Source organism: Anopheles maculipalpis, chromosome 2RL (assembly GCF_943734695.1).
Source record: "Anopheles maculipalpis chromosome 2RL, idAnoMacuDA_375_x, whole genome shotgun sequence".
Classification (NCBI taxonomy): Eukaryota; Metazoa; Arthropoda; class Insecta; order Diptera; family Culicidae; genus Anopheles; species Anopheles maculipalpis.
The window spans coordinates 44,859,532-44,881,228 of NC_064871.1; the positions used below are offsets into that span (position 1 = coordinate 44,859,532).

Here is a 21,697-nt window from a genome sequence, read left to right on the forward strand (position 1 = left end):
CCGATCTTCGACAAGTTAGACTCCACTTGATCCAGCCAACGAGCTCGCTGTGCTCCTCATCTCATGAGTCCGGCATCCTCATCACGTGCCCCAGCCAACGTATCCTTTCGGCTTTGACTACCGTCAGGATATCAGCACCACCAAAAAGCTCAGCTAGCTCGTGGTTCATTCTCCATCGCCACACGCACTGCTCGCACACATCGCCAAAGATAGTCCTTAGCACGGGTCGTTCGTAAATGCCGAGTGCATTGGCGTCCTCAGTCAGCATAGTCCAAGACTCGTACCCGTAGAGGACTACCGGACGTATCAAAGTGCGGTAAATTGTGCATTTCGTGTGTTGTTGGAGTCTTCTGGATCGCAGGAGTTTGGGGAGTCCGTAGCACTCGTGCTCTATCACGGTCAGAGTCTCCGGCAAGCAGGTATTTTGTCTTCGTCGCAACCAATTCTATTAGCCTCGCGTTTCTTCAGCATACGTTCTTCAATTTACAATAAAACTATTCTAGGCTTTTAAAGATGTGCTTATGTACGAGCATAACAAAACCAGTTGTTAATTTAATCTATACATTATTGACTCATAGTGTTCCCAATATAAAAGTTATAGTAATTTTGGTTGTTTTCTTTTTCTTCTACCGTTATTTTCTACGTTCCGCCATTATGTCAAGAACAAACGAAAAGTTCTAGTAAAGGATCGCACTTACTGCAGACAAAATTTGCACCATACGCCACTGTTTACAAAACATGGGCAAATTCTTCGAAATGAACCCCAGCTCTGTTTTCTTTAGCTTTCGATTGTTTGAAAAACCTGCTTATCTATCTTTGTGCTACGCAAATCGTGCTTTTCTACTTCCGTTATACTTTTCTTGTTGTTTGTTGTTGTCTATTTTCATCTTTTCTATCAACCTCTACAACCTTGGCTGATGGTGAAGATCACCAATATTACCTAAACACTGGTCAGATCGTTTGTTCAGATGGAATCGACAGGTGTGAATTATTTCATATAAAGCGTGTGCTGCAGAAGAAGAATTCAATCTTGCTGGGGAATCACTGAAGTAAGTCACCATGAAGTTTCATGTTTCATTCCTTCTGTTGGTCGTAGTTGTTGTGCTCAGCGAAGTGCAAGGACAAAGTTTAAAGACAGGGATATGTTTGACTACCATTAAACCAGGTAAATTATGATTCACGTTTAGTACTTTGCTCTCTTACATTTAAAATTCCAATTTCTGAATGTCGCCTTTATGATTTGCATCTCGTTTTAGCACCCAAATGTCCAGTTAATGAACGCTATACATGCTGCAAATGTCCCGAGCAAACGTGTCTCACAAAAAACTTACTTATGAAATGTGTTTGGCCGTGTAAAGGAGGTTGTATCTGTAAGCTTGATTATATACGCCTCACTACTAACGGAAGGTGCATCCCAACGAGAAGCTGTCCAAGATTGGTTCTCGGAGATATTGCTTAATTTAGCACCACAGCACCAAATTTTATATAACATATGGAAAGTTGAAGACAATATGGCGCAAGCCATCACACTCAAAATAAATAAAAATAAAATATGTAAAGTCACAATTAGGGCTGTATACAATATTTTAGTAAACGTCAATGAAAAGGTAGACTCTCTGGCCAAAACAGGTGTGTAAGAAGGCGCTTTTTATGACCGACATATCTCGGCCCAGGAGTTCCTACGTTTTCCACAGCAACTTTTCCCTGACTCGCTGGCGGATGAATTCGGAAGTTTCCTTTTCTCAATCTCTCCGCAAGTGTCACTGCGGCTTTGATTCGATACCAAGGTTGGTTCACTTGGAGGCTCATTTTGCGATTCGCCAGAGACAACGGTCTTTTCGTATAATTCCACGTCCCCATTACAGTGTTTCTCAGGTCATAGAGCGGGTGTCTCCGTGTTTGGAACAATGGGCGATTATAGTTTGAGCATTAAGAAGACGTATCTAGACCGGATTGTTCGTTCTCCCGAAATCGCGGAGACAACTGTTGTATGAACTGCGAATCATTGTATCCTTCCAATCCTTATCTTTATTCGTGCAAGACAGGCAGGCAGGCGTATCCTACAGTAATGTGTTCTACAAGCCAGTTCAGCTTTGACACAACGCTTTTGGCCTTGTTGGCGTTGAGTTCGGGAGTGCTTGGCGGGTTCAGCCTCGAGAGTAGTGAAGTCGCTCTTACTGATGCAGGATAAAGCTTGACGCTGACCGGATCGAGCTTAGAATGTCACTGCTAGACTGCACTGGAGAACACTGTACGAAAACAAAAAAACGTCTTCTGTGTGTTTCTACAAAAAAATTGTTGTGTTGCAGTCCAGACCGTTTCCAATTCCGTGATGAATTCCGTGACCAATTCTGCGTGAAACTTCACTTTTAGATTGTCCGTTTCCATTGGTTTCCATTGGTTTCCATTACTTTGCTGACATGTTCCAGTATCTTTTGTGCAATGAAAGTATTCGGAATCATTTGCGAACGTTACTAATGAAATATACAAATACAAACCTCACTTATTTGATAGATGACATCGCCAGCGAGCAAATATTGAATATGACTCGATACTAAACAATTTGTATGCGATTAATGTTGGCATCGAATTTATTTGTTTATTTATTTTTTAAGTGTGACGGCACGTCGCCGTATTGTATTGTCATTGAAATCGAATTTTACAGAAATATTTTATTGGGTGATTTGGGAATATATAAAACACACGCAACATTCGACACATTAAAGGATGCCTGACCAATATATGAGTAATGTATTAGCAGCTCCATGTGGTGAAACTTAAAGATTGATTTTGTAATAAGAGACTATTTCCCGATAGAAAACGGCCTTTTCGTATTGCTTGTAACCAGTGTGCCTATAATATTTCGATTCTGTAGAAAGAGGGGCGCATTGCCGCAAATAAAAGACCCAACAACAGTTTTTCTTTTCCATCTTTTATAACATTCATAACGTAAAACTTTGAACCATGCTAAACGGCATCATCATCCTCTAATTATACATCTTGACCTCAGCACACACGTTCCACCGGGGACATTTCGTACATAACCCGGCCTACAAACGCAACCTTCTGTGCAGGCAACTAAACAATTCACATTTTCTTTTAGGGTTCTGCAGCTCTTCTGTACGCAAGGACCACAACAGGAATAAACTTCATTCCGGCCGCAGCGAGGTGCTCTACGATCAACGCCTGGCAATCAAATCGTAGCGTTAGTTTAAATAATAAAATAATTACATGTATTAACAACTGATCTCACTTTTCATTGTATCCACCGGGACGCACCATGGGGAAGGTCGAACCGAAGGAATATCTGGTATCACGCTTAAACCTAAAACAGCACCAAACATTAAACTGCAAGCAAAAATTATTTTCCAACCTGTCACCATCTTGCCGGACGGAGATACACTTCGAAATGAAACTGTTGCATATTCGTAGCGATAGCAATCGATAATTTATGGAGTTTGTGTTTTTGGGATGGTGCATGAAAAAAGGCTTCAATTTGCACAAGTGCTGTCACGGCATGAGAGTAGGAAGCAGCTTAGCTATCTGTACGTGCTATGCTTTTACGGATCAGATGGTATTTTATTTGCTCGGTGTGGATCTGGGAGCTTAAAAAAATTGTCTCTTGTTGTCCATATCTAACAAAATACGCTCTGCTCAGCTTAAAATATTGTGTTTTGAATAAATTAAATCAAACCTCTATGGATTCTTCCCGATGAAGCCTCCATTTGCCACAAATCAGAAACAGCACTTACAATTATACAATGTTTGCAGAACATGTGCAAATTCTTCCAAATAAGCCACATTTCTGCTTGCAATAAATCGACTTGTTTGAAGTACATGTTAATCTATTTTCGTATAAAGCAAATTGCGATTGCTGGAACATTGGTTCCAGCAATGTTTGTGCAGATGGGAGATTCAAAGACTTGCGTTGATTTATATAAAGCATGTGAAGGAGTTTTACTCCAGTAGGTGGATTTGGTGTATCAGTCAACTAATTTCAGTACTTCACCATGAAGATTCATGTCGCATTCTTTCTGCTAGTCGTAGCTGTTGTGCTAAACGAAGTTCAAGGACAAAAGGAAATTTTACCGATAGAGCCTTGTTTGGCCTGGATGAAACCTCGTAAGTACTGGAGTTAGAATTGGTGTGGGAGAACTTAGGTAATTTTGGTCTTTTTTTAATTTTTTTAGAGCCCATATGTCCGGCCAACGAACGCTACACATGCTGTAAAACATGCTTTGAGCCAACGTGCAAAACAAGAAACATTGCTGTGAAATGTGCTTTGCCATGCAGGGGTGGATGTATTTGCAAAACTGGATACATTCGTGTAATTACCAATGGAAAGTGTGTCCCAATCTATACTTGTGGTAGACTTGAAATCATTTTCCCACCGCCTCTAGCTACTGAATGATTTCTCTGAAAAATTATGCGATTCCTAAGGCAGATTCAATAAACAAATTCAGTTAACGAAGCGCATCTCTTAATTAACAAACGCTAGAAGACAACCTGTTGGAAAGCTTGCTGAATTATTGTTTTGACAAATTCATAGAAACGATAGTTTATGCGGCTTAATCTCCAAACTTCATAAACTCCGTAATATCTACATGTAATGTAATTGTTAAGGTACAAAATTATATCTGAATTGATGCCTAGCAACATTGTAAATCAGATACAGCTTTTACTATTCGTTGCAGTTCCTCGTAACAGACCACACATGGTGGCGTTATTTTGCTTGAGGAATTTGAAAAACATGTACAGTACATTCCATGTAAAATGGGACTCTTAAAACTTTGATCAATACTTGGAGGATTTCAAAGTTGACGACTGAAGTATCCAAGAACTATTAAGCTATTTAATGATTGGAACTATATAGCTGTCATTGTGTATCAGTTATCAGTAAAAAATCATTTGAGTAAAAATTTGTTAAATGTACACACGTTGAGTAACTCCGATATAGATATATATAGATTGTCAACTAGCTGTACTCTTAGGATCTCCAAATCTGCATCTTGGACTTCTCGTCGTTTGAGAGAAGTCGAGCTCTGCTCAACTCAGTTGATGGCAGGAACTAACTCTTCGATCGGATGAACCTTACTCTAGAGGCATATAGTTCCGGATGTAAAGGACTTAGAGAGCATGTTCGAGTACACTCGATTCTACGCTGCCAAAGGTCGCGTGAGTATCCAGGTTAAAGAAGAGGTATTCTTTACGAACATCACATTCCCCCCTATAGCATGAGCTCCAGTCGAAACAGCTGGCCTGACTGGGAAACTATGCCATTGATGAAGTTCCTGGCTTTATTCTTTATACGGTTGTTAAGACCTTCGTTAAAGATCATAGGCAAGCAGGTCGCCGTCGAAAGGTGGAAGATTCTCATTGGTACTTCAGTGACCAACGGTGAATACCTGTTACCAAGTTGTTACAGCTCAATGTCACTGATTTTCGATATCATACCCTAGTGAGTCCTATGGAAATTATTGGGGAAAGGAGGTTTCATGGGTGTCGATAAAGATCTCTTCCTTGGATAACAACAAAGGATCTCAAAATTGTACTCTTGCTGGTGTTAAAAATTATTGTACCTTACACAGCGACTCTACTCTAAGATGTCACATTTAAGTTGAGAGTCGCTGTGCTTGTATCCACATGTTACGAACGTCTGTACTTTCAACTTCCGTTTTATTTTTTTCCTATCTTGTCTTGTACAAGACTTTGTCTGTAAATGAATATCAACAAGTGCTCAGATTGTTTGTACAAATGGAATGGAATGGTGCGAGTCGTTTCATATAAAGTTGATCACTGTCGCTTCAGTAAAAGCATTTATTACTACCAAGCTTATTTCGGTGCATCAGTATGCGGAGCCATGTGGCATTTCTTCTGTTGATCGTAGGTGTTGTGCTTCAAAAAGTGCAAGGACAAATTATTCCATATGAGCCTTGTTTGGCCTGGATGAAGCCACGTAAGGTTTAATAGAGATTTACCGAGAATTTAGTGTATGTTTATAATTTTGAATGCATTTCGTCCTCTGTTTAGAGCCCATATGTCCAGTGAATGAGCGTTACACCTGCTGCAAAACATGTTTAGAGCAAACGTGTCGCACAAGAAACATAGTTGTAAGATGTCCTGCACCGTGCATTGGAGGATGCATTTGTAGAAATGGATACATACGCGCCACTGCTAAAGGAAAGTGCGTCCCTATCAAAGCTTGCGGACTACAGCTAATTTTATCATAATTAGCAGGGCAAGATTTTTGGCGAAGCAAATGCTACGAAATTATTTGAAGAATTGTCTACACAAACTAATTAATAATTAATTTTCATAAATAAATTTTGCAAAATAAAAGCGAGTTCTCTCTTTTGTTATTATATTTCTATTCTTATTTTTGTTTAGATTTCGTACGTTAAACAAAACTTCAGCTCTTATCTGAGTCTTTCTAGCCAAGGTCCTCAGTCTTTATCCGCTCACGCTTATGCCTCTTGTTCCCAATAATCGGTTTCGGGTGTCGAGCAAAAGAAGGATAGAGCGAGTTTAAGAATTTCTTAGCCTGTCAGGGCCAGCTGTCCTCAGAATTATCCAACCCTACGTCCTGCTTCAATGTCCCCTATGAACCTATAAGTGATTTTTCCTCCAAAAGATCTTGAATTCCAGTATCTATCTTATGGTATGGTTGACTCTAACGCACTGTACATTTATTCTATTCCAATATCGATTGCATAGACAATTGAATCTGAGTGAAGTGAGTACCATGCGCAAATGTGACTCTGTGCGATGTTTCCGAAAATGTAACCAAAATTGGGTACTCTCGATCAAGTCAATCAAGTCTAGTCCCTGATAAGGCTTTTACTACAAGCTTTTGTTAGCTGAAACTCTTCCAAGCAAACCACATGTTTGTGTTTCTTAGCTTTAGCTGTTAGAATAAATAAGAATGTTTACTATTATGTTCAGAAGTAAAGAGTTCTTATTTTTGTCTTGCTTTTTTCATTTCTTATCTATGATGCTTTTCTTCGAACTTCTCGAATGATGAAGATCAACAACACTAGCGAACGCTTGTTTGTACAAATGGGATCCAAATGCTAAAATTGTTTCCTATAAAGCGTACCACTGTTACTTAGCTGAGTTTAATTTCCGTGCATCAATATGAAGATTCATGTCGCAATCCTTTTGCTGTTCGTTGCTGTTGTGCTTCAAGAAGTGCAAGGACAAATTATAAAGGTTGAGCCCTGTTTGGCTTGGATGAAGCCACGTAAGTAGATAGTCGTATGTTACGCTACTTGTTGGTTTTGTTGATTGCGAATAAGTTTCGTCTTTCTTTAGCGCCGAAATGTCCAATAAACGAACGTTATACATGCTGCAAGACATGCTTTGAAAGAACGTGCCGTACCAGAAATGTGGCTGTGAAATGTGCTGCACCGTGCAGCGGTTCTGGATGTGTCTGTATAAATGGATACATACGCGCCACCACTAATGGAAAGTGTATCCCAGTCAAGGCATGCGGAAGATTGGATATAATTTTACCAATACGACCAATTTCAATCTAATATCACGCTGTTGATAGCAGGCTCTCGATTTGTTAACCATAAACAAAGAGGGTTTCTGGCTGCAATAAATTACTTACCGCAAAGATTTTGTATTCTATTTAGTTATTTAAAGCATTGTATCCTTTTGAAGCAAGGTAATCTCGGAATTCCTAGTCTCACAATGGATTGGCTACGGTCCTAACTTGGAGAGCTCCTTAACGATAAGATCCGGTTTCGGCAAAGTTGGTACATTGCTCCCTAGAACGATCTGTGGTGGAATACGTATAGAATACTACGGTGGCTTACGGCTTCACGCCCCTTGGCACGGCTGGAATTGATTCAATGTTTAAATTCTCGAGTTTTGCTCTGCATTTCTGGAGAGTCCCTACCGTTGTACGGTGTGGTACAAATTTCAACGCACCGATACTATTGCTGCAGAGCTACTGGACTTGATCGGAACGAATCGCCGGCACTGGTCGCAGGACTCAACCGATACGCTTTGCCAAACTTGAGCTAGAACTTGTCGCAGAGGAACTCCGCATTTGTTTTGGCTCCTCTGATCAGTACCTCGTTATGTGCCGTAAGTGTAATGCGTAAGTGTTTGTGATCGCCTCGAACTGGACATCTCGTGTTTTTGGTTCTTAAATTGCTACCGTGCTGTGCGTCCTGTAATTGCTGTAATTACATTACATATTAATTGTAATTTATAAATAAAAGAATGCTGCTGCCTTTCGATGCGAATACGTCACTGTTGCAGGCGGGTCACCCTGATTGACTCCATTATTGTCCACCATATGTTTCGACTGGTGCACATCTGGGCTATGATGTTCTCAACGGACAATTCTTCTCCTACCTGGATATTCATATGATGTCTCACGGCGATGATGCGAGGGCACTCGTACATCATCTGTTCCGGTGTCTCTCTGAGATCTGTATACTAAGGACAGTGTGCCTCCGGAATGAATTCTTATGGTGCTCTTAATTGCCTTTAATTTACCATAGAAAAGTAAAAAAAAACATTCTCCCTCTTTGTGATCGCTACCGGAATGTTCAATGTGTCTTCGCCGCTAGTTTGCAGAACTTCTAAACATAAAACAATCTAGTGTTATAATTATAAACTTAGCTCAGTACTGGATACGATTGGGCTTTCATGTTAGTCGAACTAATGCATGAAGAATTGAAATAAAAGCACTGAACCTGAACACAGCTTAGAACATCAACGTCCAATTCCTTAAAAGTCGGGAGATTGCAAGCAAAACATATTTAACGTTAATTGTTAACACTTCTTATAATGACGGTACAGCACCAGCACAGTGAAGATTTCGTTGCCATACCACCCGACAAACAGCTCTGATTTGAAAATTTCAAATAAACTTTCAGCAACAATTTGAATTCTTTTCAATAGTACATCTGAGAGGCAGTGGCGAATTAACCTATGGGCGGAGGTGGCGGCCGCCAGGGGCTTCGCCGACCAGGGATGCCTTGCGGAGAAGGGGCCTTGCTAGAGAAAGGGGCTTAACCGATCAGGTAACCCGTGAGGAAACCTCCTGTAGAAGGGAATACTCTGGTCCGCACTTTTGATTTTGATGAAGCCCCAATATGTGTTGGTCCCCAAAATCCATTCCGCCATGGACCTTCAAACACTTTCATCCGCCACTGGTGACGACAGGCTGTTATCTGGGGCATTTTTGAACGTGTAGGATTAAATTTATACCGAAAATAATGGATGGGTTATGCGTTTTTAAATATCTCATCTGAAAACAACAAATTTATTGCATTAGCATTGTCAAGTATTTAATTTCATTATCCCCTTTTTGATAATGGCTATTTCTGCACACGTTAGATTTCGTCTATAATATTGAAAATAAAAATGAATTGACTAGATAGCCATATCGATCATTTGCAACAGATTTATGCTACCAATACATACCAGCCTAGACTTCTCCGAAGGTCATCGTTTCTCTACGAGTGCTTTAATTATTCGTAGCAGAAGGCTACAAGGATACATCTCTTCACAAATTCTCACGATTTAATTTCTTGTTACAAAAATAGAATTACCATATTCTAACGTTCACAATCGATTCTTACCAGTGATACCTGCTATGATCGAAACAGTTAAATGCTGTGAAGAATAGTTTGTTGGTTAAATAACAAATCCCAGCATGGTTGTTGTAAGCAGAAGAGATAATTCACTACAGAAGCAAATTCATAACTCTTTGACTTTAACAGCACGATGATGGCTTACAAATATAAATAATATGAATCATGAAAAATATTCCACATTACTGTAGCCACTTGTGTAAATGAGGAACTACATAAACAAGCTGTAGTACATGTAGTAAATGTTTGGGTCTCTGTGATACTCTTGCCTCCTGTATTTGTTTAACAGGCATGTGGATGTTTTTTTTTGCGATGAAGTGTTTTGTATTTTTTTGTCTCTAAGGACCATGTGCAAATATTGTTGTTTTGAAGCTTTTCAATGTTTCACTTCCGCTTCAAACCGTTACTCTTTATTACCTAACATGACCTTGTGTATCGGCGAAAATCAACAACAAGAGCTATACTTTAGCCGGATTTGTTTACCCAGTTGAGAGGGAGAGGATAGCGTTTGTGGTACTTGCTATAAAACACGCCAGTACTGCTGCATAGCATAATATTGAAACGCACTCCAATTTCCCAGCATGAAGCTCCAAGTTGCACTCCTTTTGATGGTAGTCGCTGTCACCCTTAACGCAGTGCACGGCCAGGATCCTCCGTGTCCGAATGGAGAGGTTGCAAGTACGTTTATCATTTAATCCCGTAAAGCATCGGTTTTGTTTTAATTGTGACTGTGTGACTTTCATCCCTTTGTAGCACCATGTCCCAGAAACGAACGTTTCACGTGCTGCAAATGCTTTGAGCCAACGTGTACCTTCAGACGCCAAAGTACGCATTGTCTTATGCCGTGCAAAAGTGGATGCATTTGCAACAAAGGTTTATTACGTATAAAATCGAAAGGAAAATGTGTTTCGGTTATATCTTGTCCCAAAAGTATTGGACCATTCTTTCGTGGAGGTGGCAAGAGGTAGAATAAGTCAAGCTAATGACATCCTTTGTCCTTTTGCGAGGTTTAATTGTACGTAGTCGAATAAAAAATTGTGTCTATTCACCGTTTGTTCTGGAAAATGATTTGCCTTGGGTGTATGAAAAAAAAAACGGCGCTCATGTTACCAACAACGAGACTTTCGATTGGGTATGATCGATCAGAAACTCCCTCGCCAAGGCAGCTACGCCTGACGGGCAGCTTAGTACTGCAAATGGTGCAATTATTTTTCACCTTAACATCTAAATCCACCCGTTTTGCCCGGAGTCATCCATTGTCACGGTAAAGTGCTCATCATGCATTGATGACCCACAACAGCATGAGAATGATTGTTCGGTGGCAAGACACGGCGAGCCCGTGACGGTGGGAAGAATGAAGAAAAATGAGACAATAACTGGTTTGTAATTTTATGTCCATCGTTCAATATGTATCGGAACGTGACATTGGATGCCAAAGATGCGGAAGTTGATGGAATGCTTAGACATCCGGACCAATGCCTAAATCTCCCGTGATTAATAGAAAGCGAATGGTTCGTACTGGTTGCCTTTTTTTACTAGACATTACAATTTATTGTTTGCAGAGTCTCACAAACGGCATACAATCATTTGCGAAAATGAAAAAAAAAAGTCAAATATAGTTAAAAAATGGTACCCTAAGTACTTTTCACTTTCGAAATGCAACTCCCAGCAAAACCCTTAAGTTGTTGTGTGCCCTTAACAATAAGCACCAAGGGACGGTTGAAGTTTTTTCATCTAATTACCTACAATTAACATTATTTATTCCATCATTTACACTAAGGCCAGTATTGGCCACGTTTAGGCCGCGAGCCGGCGGGGAGCAATTGAAAACAGAGAAAAGACCTTCCCACGTCGATCAATAGCACATTTGCATTTTCTCAAAATAGGATAGCAAGTGTTTAGGCGCGTTTAAGGACATCTCACCGAACGGGAGGTTGGTGTGCCAGGACGATAATAAGCCCGGCATGGCCCTGGCACTCACAATGACTACCACATGACGACTTGACGGGAGGTTTTTTTTTGCGGACTTCAAGGTATCTTGAGGTAGAGAAAGTTCTATCTCACAAAATTTTAATAAAAATCCTGCCTTTACTGTACAACCGGCCAGGCGGACGTCACTCGCTGGACGATTGCCGTACATACTCACATTCTAACACACGCGTACTCCTCTATTATGCCTTTTTTTTTCCACCCCTTTTCTGCAACAATGATACGTTCGATGATGATAATGGAAAATAAAATTTGCACATCAAGCGAACTTGAATCTTTGAAGTGGCCTCCAACAAGTGCCAGCAGCAATCAAACGGGTGCACGAGCTAGTTGGCCGTCGTCAGTCGATGTTTGGTGTTTGATGGATCGAAACGTAGATCTGTTAGGAAGGGATCGAAACATTTTGACGCAAATAATCCTACAACACAAACCAGCGAAGCCATAATTGAGCGTAGGAACTTGCTGGATGATTATCATCGCATTTAAGAAAATGTGATCAGAAAATTTTATTTTAATTTCTGTTCGAGTTTTGTGTGTATAAAGTTTTGTGCTTTTTTTTATAGAGAAGATCAGAAGTGGCTGTTGATTCTTGAAGCTTTTTTTCTTGCTTGTTATACTTTAAATAACGATAAAATGGATGTTATCAAAAACGTGGATTTGAAGCAAAGAAACTTTAAGAAAATCGGACTGATCTGCATAGCCGTGCTGGTGTGTGGAATGGTGTTTAGCTATGGAATATTTCCCTCAATTTTGCGCTTCATGATCAAACAGGTTTGGACCATTTGGAAAATGTTGCACAATTCCCAAAGAACAAAAACCTCCAACATTAAAAAAAAAACTGTGTATTATTTGTAAAACTTGCAGAACGTTTTACTTAAACCGGGCACACAGATACGCGACATGTTTGAGAAAATTCCATTTCCGTTGGATTTCAAGCTACACATCTTTAACGTGACGAATCCGGATGAAATAATGCGCGGAGGCAAACCCCGTGTCAAGGATATTGGACCACTTTATTTTGAGTATGTATGGTGAAACAGTTTAAATGTGAAATTGTCAAAGTGCACAGAAAGCAGATTAGATTGAACACAAGAATTACACTGCAAACTCCCTTTCAAGATAATATTTTTATTCACCTTCTATCCTTTACCCATTGATCAAGCAATTGGACAATGGTACACATAATCCCAAGGGTCCTTTTCGCACGTATCCAGCCCTACAGAAGCATCCCTGTGCGCACAATAAGCAGTTCACATTTTGATTCAGCGTGCTGCAAGTCTTCTGTACGCAAGGGCCACAGCAAGAATAAACTTCATTCTGACGACAACGAGGCACTCTTATATCAATGGCTGGCGAGTATAGACAGGAAAGGGTGTTAAAGGTGGCAATGTTAATAAATAGCAGAAATAATGCTTACGTTTATTTACACCCGCTGAAAGACACCAGTAGGCAGTGGGGACCGTGAGTTGTGCTGAAGCGGTGCAAATAATAACACCGATGGCAAAAATAATGCTCCACACGGACGCCATGTTGTCGATTGTCTATGGTTTAATTCGAAGCGTCTGCGACTGAATATAAGCCAAAGCTGGGAACGATATTTTATGCAATTTTGCGTTCGAAATGGTGCGCAACAATAGGCTTGACCCTGCTGTTTCAATTTGAACAAGTGTTTACATGCTGAAGTGAAGGAAGTAGCTTGTCTTACGTCTGCTGTTGTCTAGTTCAGACGACGGACAACGACAAAAAATAAACTTCACGGTGACATGTGTAAGTCTGGAATGGGGCTTGTGCATTGATGACGTTGACGAATTGTTTTGAAAACAGATTTTTAATGGATTCAGTATCGGTTGCTTAACCTCATAGAGTGCAAATTAAGTTCAGGAAGAGTGGAGTTTTTTTTGCGTTGGGTGTGTTGATATGTGATAAAGATATTTGTATTTGTCTATAATATCTCGTGGCGATCTACATTTGTGTTTTACACACCGTTACATCATATTCATTGAAGTTAAAAACACAACAGATTTACATTATCTTTAGCTCAGATGTGTGAAGATAAAATGTAGCAGGATTAAACGCATTAAGCGACATCAAACTCGCAGCACGTTTAACTAATCTCTACATCATGTGATAATCTGGCATGGTCTAGAAGCCTTTCGATGAATAGTATACCTGGCTCGACGCCAAGTAGCGTTCAACTTTTGTCGTAATTCAGAAAGCGCGCTCCAAGATCGCATTGCAATTCTGATGACTGGATAGAATCCAGACGTACCCCCGTGAGCCCATCACCAAAGGCCCATCATCAGATGACATATACTCAAATGCACTACGATCATTCGTCTTCTTCTTGACTGATCTACCAGCTTCTTGCTAGTTCATATCGGCCATTTAATGGATTATCACGTAGTCAGATACTAGGTCCTCACTTTGCGGGAACGATCCGGTTGAGATTTGAACCCAAGTCCTCCCGTATGAAGCCCGACGCAATTGCCACCAGACCACCTCTATGAACGAGATTTATCTGTCCTGATTTCTATATAACTGTGACTGCATAGTTTAGAATACGCAGAAGTGTAGTATAAAAAAGTGTTCGCATCATGATGGATGTTTAAAATATGAGCTTCTCCACTGAACTCACTGAAATGTTGAGTGCCCGTGCTAGAGTGTTCCATCGAACCGCTTTCATATGACCCACCGAGGAAACTTCTACGCTCAAAACATCTGTTGTGATGAGCGAATCTGGCAGCATATGGAACATTTATAATTTAAAGCTTTCACAGCAGATCGGCAAGCGTTCCTCTACGTGTTAGATTTACTGCTTACTCTCTAAATCTAGGTACTCTTAATCATCAAACAGATCAAGACAATAGAGTCTATAAAGTTTCTGATGTAAGTTGCACCACACGTCTTTAGAAGAGTTCTCAGGATAGTATCTCACAGGTAGCTTTTTAACGTCTATTAAAAGATAAATATTGTACACGTGACACAGCTAGAACAAATACAGATCAAAGTCAATATACGTTGAGTGATGATTGCAACATCATTAAGAGAAATAGTTGGACAAAACAGGCGTAAAATTGGTGATAAATGAAGTCAATCGGACACGGACTTACCGATCGGTTAGTCTTGGTTTACCAATAGCCGATTGTTAGTCGACCAACTGAGCAGTTGGCAGCGTATGATGCTGCCACGTTGCAAACATTGTTTAAAAAAACATCAGGACGATGATGAGTTTGCATCTTTATGATCGTAATGAATTAATGATGTGGAATACATAAAACGGACATGGAATTTACGATTATTTTAGCATTCTAATTCCTTGTACTGGAATGGGAATGAAGATTATGTTAAATGCTTATTTATTTAGTATTTTATGTTGTAGAGTATAGTTGTGCATGCTGTTGTTTATTATACGCGAATTCATTTTTCTACTCGCTATCGCATAGCGCATTCACCTTCAATCACTGTGTCTTTTTGTTTCAGTCTATTCCGTCAAATAATCAGACATTGAGCTTCTTAACCCTTTACCACCGAACGACATTCCTTGTCCGGAACGCAGAAACCGCCCTCCCGTTTACGCGTGTAGTTATTCTCGCAGTAGCATCCTTTGTAACAACGGTGGTCACACAACTTATCCCTCGATTTATCCGTACACGTCTCCTCGAAACACATGCCACAGCATCGGTAGACTTCATTTTTACCACATTCCGCTGAGAATAGAAAAGAGCACCGTTAACCGTTAACAACTCAGCCTTTCCAAGGTGTCTCATGCGCTATACGTACTATGCTGGAAACAGGTTAGGACGTTTTTGTTGGGAATAAAGTTCTGAGCGCAACACACGGCCACGCAGGCCAACAGTAGCACTACGAAACACTTCATTACTAAAGCTGAGCTGTGGATAGGGTTTAAAGGTTGGCAGATCTTTAAAATACGTACGACAAATGGAACTACTTTTCGCACGTCCGTTTTATGGTATCGGTAGGCAATGTTCCAGATTTAGTGGGTTCAACTGTGTAAACACAGCAGCGAAATTGTGTTTTTGCAAATTCACACGCGTAACAGATGAAGAAGTTTTTTTTCCATGGAGTACTTGAAGTTGTTTTAAAACCTTTTCCAGAACCATTCCAGACAATTTCAAAACAACAGCTGCACGTTGAGCGTTACATAGCCTCTCCGTATTGGAAACCTCGCAGTGTTAGTCCGAACGATGGCAAGTGTCTGTCATAATAAAATGGAACACTCATTCATGTTTATCAACCATGTCCAGTAAAATAGACTACAGTATATGCACCAGTATCCAGGGCAAAGATTAATTTTTCACCAGCAAAATGTCTATTATTTTCCACATTTTATGTGTTTTAACGATCAATGACTATTCATTTAACGATCAAAAGGTTAGAACCGCCTTCCCGTACGCCGAACAGACTATTCATCTGAGGGCGTAACGAAGTCACAGAAAGCTAGTAATGGTAGGAAAAGGGCCTCTCGAGATTGTAGTGCCAAAGAAGAAGAAGAAGAAGTTGAGTTCGGGTTGGATTTCACTTTGAAAAAGTACACATTTACCGTCAAAAATATATTTTTCACAAGCTATTTGGGATAACAAAATTGATAATGGACTACCATACGCCACGGGTTCTGAAGCCTCGATCAAAGATTCACAGATGTGCGGTAATGTCTCACTCGTACTCGTAGCTCATGGATTGTTCTCGCTCGTTCAGTGGTACTTAGCGATCTAAAGTTTATTCCTTACATGCATATTTACACTTCCCGTACAGTAAGATTGATAGATTGTAGATAGATTGTCCCGATTGTAAGATTTTACTTTTTGTTATAAAACTATAAAACCAATATTATTGAACTATAAACCAATATTTTTATAATACATAAGTGAAAACACATTTAAACTGTATGTACAAAAATGACATGATATAAAATATGATAAATATTTGGAATCAGTATGAGCATAAGAAAATGAGATTATAGTATAGAACACCGCGCACAATTGGCTACAGGAAATTCACTTACAAAGGTGTCGAACATGCTCTCGGTATAGATTTATTATGATGCTTTTCGTAATGTTTCTTTTCTTCTTTTGCTGAAGCTATGAACATGTGGCTACAAATATGGTGATTTAAAGTTGCACTATATATAAATTTAAATAATCTCAGTAATTTTAGTAACAAATTAAAGTACAGTAAATAGTTTTAAAAAAATAATAACTCTGTTTTCATAGTTATAACCAAAATTTCTATTGTAACCAGTAAATAATTGTGTGAATTTAATTTACACATGATGTTGAAGCACTACTCTCGGATGACTGAAGGAAATTCTTGCTTGGGGCAGGCTTGATACCGTATGCAAGGCCCCTTCGGATACGCACGGACATAACCTATCATACAGAAGCATCCTTGCACGCAGCGTTCATCGTTACATGCGACATATCCACGGCACGTATTGTAGCTGCACCTTCCGCAGCATAGGTACACTTCGTTTTGACCACATTTTTCTGAAAGATAAACAGCATAGAATTAAATAATACTTTGCATTGACTAATAGAAATCCACTAAAAAGAGAATAATTACTTGGAATGCACGGGGGTTGCGTTGTCGTAGTGCTTCTGGCCGTGCTGCTGGTTCTGATCGTAGTTATCGTGGTAGTTTTTCGAGTGTTGGTGGTTGTTACAGTCGGCACAGTTCTTGTGGTTACAGGTGCTGTTGTGGCTGGGACTTTCGTGACAGTTGCACTCGATGTCGAAGTAATAGCAGCTGTAGTTTTGGTAATATTTCCACCTGGTACAGGCGTAGGCGACGTAGTTGGAGGAGTGGAAAAGGGAGTGACTGTCTCGGTTGTAATTGGGTTTTGAGAGGTAGAAATCGTTTCAGTAAAGGTAGTTTCTACTGGAGTTGTCTCCGGGTTAGTTGAAGAGGTATACTCAGTTTGAGTAATCGTTGTCTCGCTCGGTGTTGTCTCTACAGTGGATTCAGGATCTGGGGAAGTGAACTCAATTGTTGTTTCGGTTGGAGTTGTGTCCGGATTTGAAGTAGTACTATCAGTTACAGCATCAGGTGTACTAGTAGAAGTATCACCTACAGTGGATTCAGTATTTGAGGGAGTGGACTCTGTCACATCAACCGATGTCTCGGCAGGAGTTGTGTCCGGATTCGGAGAGGTGGAATCGGTTACGGAAGCAGAAGTACTTGAAGTGGTGTCGATAATCGTAGTAATTGTGGGGTCGGTTGGAGTTGGATAAGGATTTGAATAAGTACTATCGATTCCAGAATCAGGCGTGCTTGTAGTAGTTTCACCTACAGTGGATTCAATATTTGGAGTGGTAGGATCTGTCTCAGCAATCGTTGTCGCGGCAGGAGTTGTGTCCGGATTTGGAGAGGTAGCATCGGTTTCAGGATTTGGCGAGGTAGGATCCGTCTCAGCAATCGTTGTCTCGCCAGGAGTTGTGTCCGGATTTGGAGAAGAATCATCGGTTGCGGGAGCAACTGTAGTTGTAATCGCATCGATTACAGTTGTATCAGGATTTGTAGTGGTAGGATTTGTCCCAGGGCTTGTACTATCTTCCGGTGTGCTTTCTACTGGTGTTGGATCAGTTCCTAGGTTCGTACTATCTACTGGTGTTGGATCAGTTCCTGGGTCTGTGTTATTCTCTGGTGTTGGATCAGTTGCAGGGTTCGTACTATCCACTGGTGTTGGATCAGTGGCAGGGTTTGTACTATCCACTGGTGTTGGATCAGTTCCTGGGTCTGTGCTATTGTCTGGTGTTGGATCAGTTGCAGGATTTGTACTATCCACTGGTGTTGGATCAGTTCCTGGGTCTGTGTTATTCTCTGGTGTTGGATCAGTGGCAGGGCTTGTACTATCCACTGGTGTTGGATCAGTTGCAGGATTTGTACTATCCACTGGTGTTGGATCAGTTCCTGGGTCTGTGCTATTGTCTGGTGTTGGATCAGTTGCAGGGTTTGTACTATCCACTGGTGTTGGATCAGTTGCAGGGTTTGTACTATCCACTGGTGTTGGATCAGTTGCAGGATTTGTACTATCCACTGGTGTTGGATCAGTTCCTGGGTCTGTGCTATTGTCTGGTGTTGGATCAGTGGCAGGGCTTGTACTATCCACTGGTGTTGGATCAGTTGCAGGATTTGTACTATCCACTGGTGTTGGATCAGTTCCTGGGTCTGTGTTATTCTCTGGTGTTGGATCAGTTGCAGGGTTTGTACTATCCACTGGTGTTGGATCAGTTGCAGGATTTGTACTATCCACTGGTGTTGGATCAGTTCCTGGGTCTGTGTTATTCTCTGGTGTTGGATCAGTGGCAGGGCTTGTACTATCCACTGGTGTTGGATCAGTTGCAGGATTTGTACTATCCACTGGTGTTGGATCAGTTCCTGGGTCTGTGCTATTGTCTGGTGTTGGATCAGTTGCAGGGTTTGTACTATCCACTGGTGTTGGATCAGTTGCAGGGTTTGTACTATCCACTGGTGTTGGATCAGTTGCAGGGTTTGCACTATCCACTGGTGTTGGATCAGTTGCAGGATTTGTACTATCCACTGGTGTTGGATCAGTTCCTGGGCCTGTGCTATTGTCTGGTGTTGGATCAGTGGCAGGGCTTGTACTATCCACTGGTGTTGGATCAGTTGCAGGATTTGTACTATCCACTGGTGTTGGATCAGTTCCTGGGTCTGTGTTATTCTCTGGTGTTGGATCAGTTGCAGGGTTTGTACTATCCACTGGTGTTGGATCAGTGGCAGGGTTTGTACTATCCACTGGTGTTGGATCAGTTCCTGGGTCTGTGCTATTGTCTGGTGTTGGATCAGTTGCAGGATTTGTGCTATCTATTGGTGCAGGTTCCGTTCCTGGGTTCGTGCTATCAACTGGTACAGAATCAGTGGCAGGATTTGTGCCATTAACTGATAAACCAATCAACATAATATTTAACACGACAAAAAATTTCACAGCCAGCGCCATAGTTGTTGCACTTGCAAGCAACAAAGCAGTAAAAAGCTGCGCCAGTGAAATGCACCTTTATAGTAAGGACTCTTACCACAACATGCACAATTGTGCAAACAAATGCTCTTCTTGACTTCATTTCTTGACTTCAAGGTCTATCGAACGTTTGACAAGACTTGCACGATCAAATAAGTCTTGGTATGCATCAGCATGTCTAGTTTGATAGCAACAAAAAAGAAAAAAAAAAGAAATAGCCTTGAAAATATTCGCCCCGGTTTCGTTTCTTTGCAAATATGAACCAAATTTTTGTCTCCTCCGCTAGATTGAGCTAGATGAACGAATTTTAGCGCATCTGTGCACATATTATGAACGTCATCTGTGACTATCGTCATATCGTGACAAATAGTTATCGCATCATTTATCTTAAATAAACTTCAAGGGAATGGAAGGAAAAGTACGACACTGTGGATAATGCTGAGGAAGACACACTTACCTTCACACTACGCAACACATGGATTTTCCGGCCCGATCTATCCGCCCTAACCGGGGAAGAAATCGTCACCATACCTCACCCGCTGCTAATGGGTGTCCTGTTGATGGTGCAGCGTGACCGAGAGGCAATGATGCCACTCGTCAAGAAGGGCGCCAGCATCATTTTCAATCCACTAGAGTCCGCTTTCCTGAAGGTTCGCATCATGGATCTGCTGTTCGATGGCATATTGGTGGATTGCAGTAGCCAAGACTTTGCCGTCAAAGCGCTTTGTTCCGGCATGGATTCCGAGGGTGCGGTAATTCCGTACAACGAGACACACTACAAGTTTTCCTTCTTTGGATTGGTGAGTAGGTATACTTCTTCACCAAAGTACGAATGGTGTAGACGATAATGAGCTATCATGTTACGCTAGCGCAACCATACCGAGGCTGGCCGATGGGTCGTGTACCGGGGTGTGAAGAACATTCGCGACCTTGGCCGTGTGATTTCGTACAACGACGAGACGGAGATGGATATCTGGGACGGGGACGAATGCAACCAGTACATTGGTACCGATTCCACGATTTTCCCACCATTCCTTACCAAGCAGGATCGGTTGTGGGCCTGGTCGCCGGAAATTTGTCGCTCCCTGGGTGCTCACTATGTGCACAATTCGAAGTACGCCGGGCTACCGATGAGTTACTTCGAGTTGGAATTTGGTGATCTGAAGGTAATCTGTGCGACCATTTTCTCACCTCCGTACTTGACAATGCAGACGTTCCTATTTGCGTGTTTTGTTTACAGAATGAACCTCACAACCATTGCTTTTGTCGGGATCCACCGGATGATTGTCCTCCAAAAGGTACGATGGATCTGTCACCGTGTCTAGGGGGACCAATTATAGGCTCGAAGCCTCACTTTTACGGCGCAGATCCGAAGCTCATTGAAGCGGTAGATGGATTGGAACCGAACAAGGAAGCACACGATGTGTACATTCACTTTGAGCTTGTAAGTATCGCGGTAGGAAAACTAAATTGATCACTGGTAACGTCACCAGGTCTAATGGTTTCCGGTGTTTAATTAACAGTTTACCGGAAGTCCTGTGTCTGCTGCAAAACGTCTCCAGTTTAGCATGGAGTTTGGCCCAATTCGCGACCATGAAGTGTTCGGTGAACTACCGGAGGTGATTTTACCAATGTTTTGGGCGGAAGAGGGTGCATCACTCAATAAGACCTGGACCAACCAGCTCAAGTATCAATTGTTCCTGTAAGTATTACGGTATGTTGCGTCCCATCACTTCCAAAAAGTAATGGTGATTTCTTTGACTCTTTCCAAAGTGGTCTCAAGTTTAATGCCACCGTAAAATGGTTAACGATTATAATCGGTACGGTCGGTGCGGTTGGGTCGGCTTACCTGCATTTCCGCAAGGAGTTCAAAACGAGCGACGTGGCACCGGTCAATCCAGCCACACCGGACACTAATCCTTCGTCTGCCAAGGATGGTGTGGTGAACGTTTCGCTTGGGAAAAATCTACCGCCCGTCATCGATGGGTTGGACAAACCACCGAAAATGTTGGCGTCTGAGATACGGCCAGATCGATATTAGAACGGCACGCACGAAGATTATTACTGCTCACTTGTACGCACTTATTTTGATTTTGACTTA

General features: G+C 41.3%; 4 protein-coding genes across 4 annotated transcripts in view; 2 read left to right on the forward strand and 2 right to left on the reverse strand.

The window, feature by feature from the left end:
• Positions 1 to 21,697, reverse strand: part of LOC126556838 (DNA damage-binding protein 1) — a 412,736-nt gene that overhangs the window by 352,587 nt on the left and 38,452 nt on the right. The gene's annotated exons all lie outside the window — the stretch shown is intronic.
• LOC126567170 (uncharacterized) lies at positions 2,544 to 4,411 on the forward strand. Its single transcript, XM_050223402.1, is given in 3 exon segments — positions 2,544 to 2,642; positions 4,002 to 4,122; positions 4,191 to 4,411. Coding segments are annotated over 3 exon segments (441 nt in total).
• On the forward strand, positions 12,237 to 21,637 carry LOC126557652 (sensory neuron membrane protein 1). The gene is made up of 7 exons (XM_050213506.1): positions 12,237 to 12,374; positions 12,468 to 12,625; positions 20,000 to 20,396; positions 20,466 to 20,762; positions 20,837 to 21,040; positions 21,120 to 21,298; positions 21,370 to 21,637. Exons 1-7 carry the CDS (start codon positions 12,237 to 12,239, stop codon positions 21,635 to 21,637), a joined length of 1,641 nt encoding a protein of 546 aa, XP_050069463.1.
• Positions 15,117 to 15,480, reverse strand: LOC126559538 (cysteine-rich venom protein 6-like). Its single transcript, XM_050215708.1, has 2 exons — positions 15,384 to 15,480; positions 15,117 to 15,310 (listed from the first exon to the last, which is right to left on the reverse strand). The coding sequence occupies exons 1-2, from the start codon at positions 15,478 to 15,480 to the stop codon at positions 15,117 to 15,119; spliced, it is 291 nt and encodes a 96-aa protein (XP_050071665.1).

Excerpts from the sequence above, each read along its gene's own strand:
- LOC126559538 (XM_050215708.1), bottom strand. The coding sequence starts at position 15,480 with ATGAAGTGTTTCGTAGTGCTACTGTTGGCCTGCGTGGCCGTGTGTTGC. Across the intron at positions 15,311-15,383 it reads CCTAACCTGTTTCCAGCATA|CGGAATGTGGTAAAAATGAA; the intron begins GTACGTATAGCG and ends TTCTATTCTCAG.
- LOC126557652 (XM_050213506.1), top strand. The coding sequence starts at position 12,237 with ATGGATGTTATCAAAAACGTGGATTTGAAGCAAAGAAACTTTAAGAAA. Across the intron at positions 20,763-20,836 it reads TGGAATTTGGTGATCTGAAG|AATGAACCTCACAACCATTG; the intron begins GTAATCTGTGCG and ends TTTTGTTTACAG. Across the intron at positions 21,041-21,119 it reads TGTACATTCACTTTGAGCTT|TTTACCGGAAGTCCTGTGTC; the intron begins GTAAGTATCGCG and ends TTTAATTAACAG.